Source organism: Chrysochloris asiatica, unplaced genomic scaffold (assembly GCF_000296735.1).
Source record: "Chrysochloris asiatica unplaced genomic scaffold, ChrAsi1.0 scaffold00004, whole genome shotgun sequence".
NCBI lineage: Eukaryota > Metazoa > Chordata > Mammalia > Afrosoricida > Chrysochloridae > Chrysochloris > Chrysochloris asiatica.
In genome coordinates, this window is record NW_006408522.1 from 35212972 (window position 1) to 35219351 (window position 6380).

The 6380-nt window shown below is 37.5% G+C and overlaps 1 protein-coding gene across 1 annotated transcript in view; it reads left to right on the forward strand.

Moving 5' to 3' along the window:
- Window positions 1–458: 458 nt before the first annotated feature.
- Window positions 459–6380, forward strand: part of INO80 (INO80 complex subunit) — a 157143-nt gene continuing 151221 nt past the window's right edge. Inside the window, exons 1-4 of the mRNA XM_006831756.1 lie at window positions 459–610; window positions 872–1041; window positions 1131–1198; window positions 2300–2488. Coding sequence (XP_006831819.1) covers window positions 468–610; window positions 872–1041; window positions 1131–1198; window positions 2300–2488 — 570 coding nt within the window. The 5' untranslated portion in view covers window positions 459–467. The remainder of the gene's footprint in view (window positions 611–871; window positions 1042–1130; window positions 1199–2299; window positions 2489–6380) is intronic.

The window sequence follows — 6380 nt, forward strand, 5'->3', positions numbered from 1 at the left end:
GCATACAACTTTGAAAGTGTAATATGTTTCTTCATAATGTACTTCATAATTTTGAATAATTTTTCATTGTAGTAGGAAGGGAAATAGTCATCAGTTTTAAGGTACTAGCCGTTTGACCTGCAAATTCACCAGCTGCTCTTCAGAAACCCTGTACCGGGTCGATATGGGTTGGAATCGACTAGACAGCACTTAACAACAAACTTAACAATATAACATGAAGTTTCATTGTAACACATGACAGTGTTTATTTTCTGTGTTTGCATTAGGAGGCATTGCCTTAGCAAAGCTGTAGCATGATCTTTGTACAGTTTGTTATCTTTTCAATGTCTTATGTCTAGAACGTCTTAATTCTCCTGTCATTGAAGGCAAAAGAAAAGGGAAATGAGTAACGTTTCATTTTTTACTACATATCTTCATTATGCAGCTGTGCAGTCGGAGGCCTTTGTGCATGAAGACAGATTTGTTCTATGGCCTCGGAGTTAGATGCCGGGGACGATGGCAGCTGCACCGAGCTGGCAAAGCCCCTCTATCTTCAGTACCTGGAGAGAGCCCTCCGGTTGGACCATTTCCTACGACAAACATCGGCCATATTTAACAGGAATGTTTCTAGGTATGCTACTTGGTCTTTTAATTATTTGTAGCATGTTGTTATTGTATTCTGAAGTATTGCCATCCCTGTAGATTTTATTGTCAAAATATTGTATTATTTGAGGTATGTTTGAAGTTTTCTTTTTCCATCTTTCAAATAAAATGTGGTTAGCTTATTTAAAGGATCAGTTTCTTTTCTAAAGTGCTCAGTTCTGCTAATCTTAAATTTTAATATTTGACTTGGTCAGATGTGATTGTGGACTCACGATATTTCATTTTATAGTGATGATAGTGAAGATGGACTGGATGACAATAATCCTTTGCTGCCCCAGTCTGGGGATCCCTTAATGCAAGTTAAGGAAGAACCACCAAATTCATTGCTTGGTGAAACTTCTGGCGCAAGTAGTTCTGGAATGTTAAACACTTACTCACTGAATGGAGTTCTACAGTCAGGTCAGTGTGGTGTGAGACCCCAGTTTGAGTTATTTCTTGTCTTGGCATCATCTTCCTTTCACTTTTTTATTCTTTGTTTCTTTACACAGAATCAAAATCTGACAAAGGGAATTTGTATAACTTCTCTAAGTTGAAGAAAAGCAGAAAGTGGTTAAAGGTATGTTTACAGTCTAAATAACCTAAAATTTCTAATAAGAAGGGAAAGTTACTCATTCTTGCAGGTTGGTAGAGATTTTTCTAGATATGCATTGGGAGAAAGATGAGGCTTTTTGCTCCTGTGAAGATTTAAAGCCTCGGAAATCCTGTACAGGGTTGCTATGAGTCGGAACTGACTCGATGGCAGTTACCAACAACAACTTTCATTATACGTGTAGGCCATTTGAAAGGTTCATGTCTAATGTTTCTGATTTGTCTGATGTCAGTGATGTTTTAGGCTGTTGGGGTAAATAAATTTTTATGCTTAGACATCATATTTTTAAAATTTGATATAAAATTCACATGCCATAAAATTGATCCTTTTAAATTGTGCATTCAGTGATTCTAAGATATCCACAGAATTATGTAACCATTCCACTATCTACTTCCAGAATAGTTCCATCACCCCCAAAATAAAACTGTCTCATAGCAATCATTCCCCTTCTCTGCTTTCCCCAGCCTTGGGGGCTAAGCATCACTAATCTTTCTGTCTCTTTGGACTTGTCTATTCTGAACATGTCATATAAATGGGATAATATAGTATTTGACTTTTTGTGTGTCTCATTTAGTGTAATGATTTCAAGGTTCATTTCATGTTGTATCATATATCGTTTTTTTTTTTTTATGGCTGTATGATATTTCATTGTGTAGATGGGTGCACATTTAGTGTGTGTTACAGTTTGTTTATCCATATTTCCTTATACCCCATAAATAGCTTTTTTTGTTTTGTTTTACTTTGGTGTTTTATATATATATCAAATATCAAGGCATATTTTAAATACTTAATGCCTTGTTCCTGGAAATGTGTTGCTGTTGCCAGCATTGCTCCTGTTTTAATGCTCTATAATTTATGCCTACACTCAATCCTTGTTGTTTCCCACTCAAACACAATAGGTTCATTTGGTGTTTTTCAGTTGAATTGGTAAAGAATAGTATAAGGGAATCTGGTATCGCTGTTCCTCAGCTGTGCTTATCATTGTTTTGGGATATGGAAAAAAATACTAGGATTATAAAAGGAATTGTATGCTAGCAGAAGTTATATTTCCATTTCCTCTCTCTTTAGAGCATTCTGCTAAGTGATGAGTCCAGTGAAGTAGATTCTCAGAGTGAAGACAATGATGAAGAAGAAGAAGAAGAAGAAGAAGAAGAAGAGGAAGAAGAAGTCAATCTCAGCCGAGAAGAACTTCATAACATGCTACGACTGCACAAATATAAGAAATTTCACCAGAATAAGTATAGTAAAGACAAGGAGGTGAGAGTTTCAGGAGAAGCCTCAGACCTTCACGCTGGGTATTCATACTTCTAGTTTATATTAATTAAATATACATCATTCTAACTTTTTATTTAAGTGGTGGTGATGGTTATTATTTTAATGATACTTTTTAGGATTAATTAACATATAGAAATATTCAGTATGTTCAGAACGTTGTGCAACTGTCATTACTAATTCCAGAATATTTCATTGCCCTGAAAGGAAACCCTGAGCTCCTTAACTGTCATTCCCTGTTCACCCCAACCCACCCATAGCACTAGATAATTACCCCAGTCAGCCCTGTAGCTCTATAAATTTGCCTGTTTGAACATTGCATACAAATCAAATCAGACAATATATATGGTCCTTTGTGTTTGTCTTCTTTCACTTACATTAAGTTTATATGGTTCAACCACTTTATAATATCGTATTTGACTCCTTTTATTGCTAAATAATTGTATTCCATTGTGTGGATGTACTGTTGTTGAGTGCCATTGAGTTGGTTCCTACTCACAGTGACCCTGCACAGAGTTTGTGAGAAGTGGCTTGTGGGTTTGAACTACCAACCTTGTAGTTAGCAGTCCGGGTCCTACACTAGCACTTCAGGACCCCATGGTTGTACTGAATTTTGTTTTTTCCATCAATTGTAGTTTCTGCTTTTTGCACTATGATGAATAATGCTACCATGAATATATGTGTACAAATTTTGTGTGGACATATATTTTTTGTTTCTCTTGAGTGTACACCTCAGCGTAAGTTTGCTGGGTCATATGATCACTGTGTAACTTTTGAGTAACTGCCAAACTATTCATCAAAGTGATCGCACCATTTTATGTTCTGGTAGTGGTTTTTAATGTAATTGTTATTTGGAAGTGTTTTTAATTCTTTGCACGTTAACATTTAGAATGATGATAGTTTTGAGTGGCAACTATTTGAAAGCTATTGCCAAAGCTTTCTGATTTTTGACCATTTGGTACTTTGTTTATAATGAGTAGAACATCTTTGAAAACCTGAAAAACTTCCAGCAGTAACTTAATGTCTAAGGTTAGTTTAGAGTCCTGGTGTGGCACTGTAGGTTAGCACTGGACCACAAGGTCAGTTTCAACTGCAAGGTTGGCAATTCAAACCCACCAGCTGTTCCTTGGAAATCCTGTATAGGGTCGCTATGAGTCAAAACCAACTTGATGGTGCTTCACAACAACAACAACTAAGGTAGTTTAGAGAGCTTTGAATAATATGCTGAAACTTATAAACCTGTAGAAGAAATAAACAGGAAAGCTATCTAACCAGGTTCAGAATTAAGGAGTTGCTTTTTAAGGATCAGTGTGAACACACTTGGTGCTTGAAGTAATTTGTTCATTTTTTAAAGTGAAATAAAAGATGCCTATAGGAAAGGTAAATGACTGAATGATGCAAAAAGCATCAAAAGAAGATGGAAGGAATTCACAGAGTCACTGTACCAAAAGGAAATGGTTGATGTTCAGCCGTTTCAAGAGGTAGCATATGATCAAGAGCCTGTGATAACTGAAGGAGGAAGTCCAAAGTGCACTGAAGAAATTGGCAAAGAACAAGGCTCCAGGAATTGATGGAATAAAAATTGAAATCTTTGAAGAAAGTTAGGCAGCACTGGAGGCACTCACTCATCTCTGCCAAGAAATTTGGAAGACAACTATCTAGCTGACGGATAGGAAGAGATCCATATTTGTGCCTATTCCAAAGAGAGGTGACCCAGTGGAATGTGGAAATCATCAGACAAGTATCTGTGATATCCCATGTGGGTAAAGTTTTACTAAAGGTAATACAGAAATGGCTGCAAGCATAAATTGACAGAGAACTTCCAGAGGTTCAAGCCGGATTCAAAAGAGGATGTGGAATGAGAGATATCATTGCTGATGTCTGATGCATCTTGGCTGAAAGCAGAATACCAGAAAGATGTTTACCTGTGCTTTATTGACTACAGTTGTGTGGATCATGACAAGCTATGGACAACATTGTGAAGTATGAGTATTCTGGAACCAGCTCTAGGAAAAGGAAAGACTTTCTTTCTCTGTGGACCCCTAGGAAAAGTCCTTGTCTCTTCAGCTTCTGTTCCTGGGTTCCTTTGTGATCTTTATATGGTATCTATCTTCATCTTTGTTTATTTGCTTCTATGCGTAATCTGCTCCTTTGTAACTTAAAAGTGATTGATTTCAGACACCTTACATACTGATATGGCCTTATTAACATAAAACAGAAAATTCTGTTCACAAATGGGATTACATCCACAGGTATAAAGGGTTAAGATTGTTGTTGTTGTTAGGTGTCATCAAGTTAGTTCTGACTCATAGTGATCCTGTGCGCAACTGAATGAAACACTGCCAGGTCCTGGTCCTACCTCACAATTGTTGCTACATTTAAACCCACTGTGCTGCCACTGTTTCAGTCTATCTTTCTCTTTTTCTCCAGCCCTCCACGTTACCAAACATGATATCCTTTTTCAGGAGCTGGTCCCTCCTGACAATATGTCCAAAGTATGAGAGATGAAGTCTGGGCATCCTAGCTTCCAAGAGCACTCTTGCTGAACTTCGTCCAACACGAATCTGTTTGTGGCATTCCATGATACTTTGAATTTTCTCTTGCAGCACCACAACGCAAATACATCAAATATTTTGTGATCTTTGTTACTCACTGTCCAACTTTCACATGCACATGAAGTTGTTGAAAATACCATGGCTTGGGTCAGGCACACCTTAGTCCTCAAAATGACATCTTTGCTCTTCACCACTTTAAAGAGGTCTTGTGCAACAGATTTGCCAAATGCAATACATCGTTTGATTTCTTGACGCTGCTTCCATGATTGTTGATGGTTGATTCGAGCAAAATGAACTATTTGACAATTTCAGTCTTCTCTACTTTAATATGGTTGATTATGTGCCGTGGAGTCGGTTCCGACTCATAGCGACACTGTACAGGGTTTCCGAGGCTGTAAATCTTTATGGGAGCAGAAAGCCTCATCTTTCTCTCATGTAACATCTGGTAGTTTCAAACTGCTGACCTTGCGGTTCGCAGTCCAATTCGTAACCACTACGCTACTAGATGTTTATTGGTCCAGTGGTGAGAATTTTAAAGTTCTTACATTGAGACGCAGCCCATAGCGAAGGCTGTGGTCTTTGATCTTCATCAGTATGTATGTTAAGTCCTCTTCACTTTCAGCAAGCAAGGTTATCTCATCTGCCTATTGTTAGGTTGTTAATGAATCTTTCTTCAAAATTTTGATGGGAAGCTTTTCTTCAATATAGTCCATCTTCTTGGATTATTTCCTCAGCATACAGATTAAGTAAGTATGGTGAAAGAATACGTATGACACTCACCTTTTCTAATTTTATGCCATTTGCTGTTCTCTTGTTCAAACCACTGCCTTTTAGTTTATGTACAGGTTCCTCATGAGCACAGTTAAGTGTTCCTGAATACTCAATACTTTGCAATATTGTCCATAGCTTGTCATGATCCACACAATCGAAAGCCTTTGCGTAGTCAATAAAGCACAGGTAAACTTCTCTCTGGTGTTCTCTGCTTTCATCCAAGATCTATCTGACGTCAGCAATGATATTTCTTGTTCCACATCCTCTTCTGAATCTGGCTTGAACTCTGGAAGTTCTCTGTCACTGTATGGTTACAGCTGATTTTGCATTGTCTTTAGTAAAACTTTACTCTCATAGAATATCAAAGATATTGTCTGATGATTTCTGCATTCCGTTGGATCACCTCTCTTTGGAATGGGCACAAATACAGGTCTTTTCCAGTTAGTTGGCCAGGTTGTGTTCCAAATTTCTTTGTATAGATGAATGAGCCTTCAGTACCGCCTCACTTTGTTGAAAGATTTCAGTTTGTATTTCATCTATTCACGGTGCCT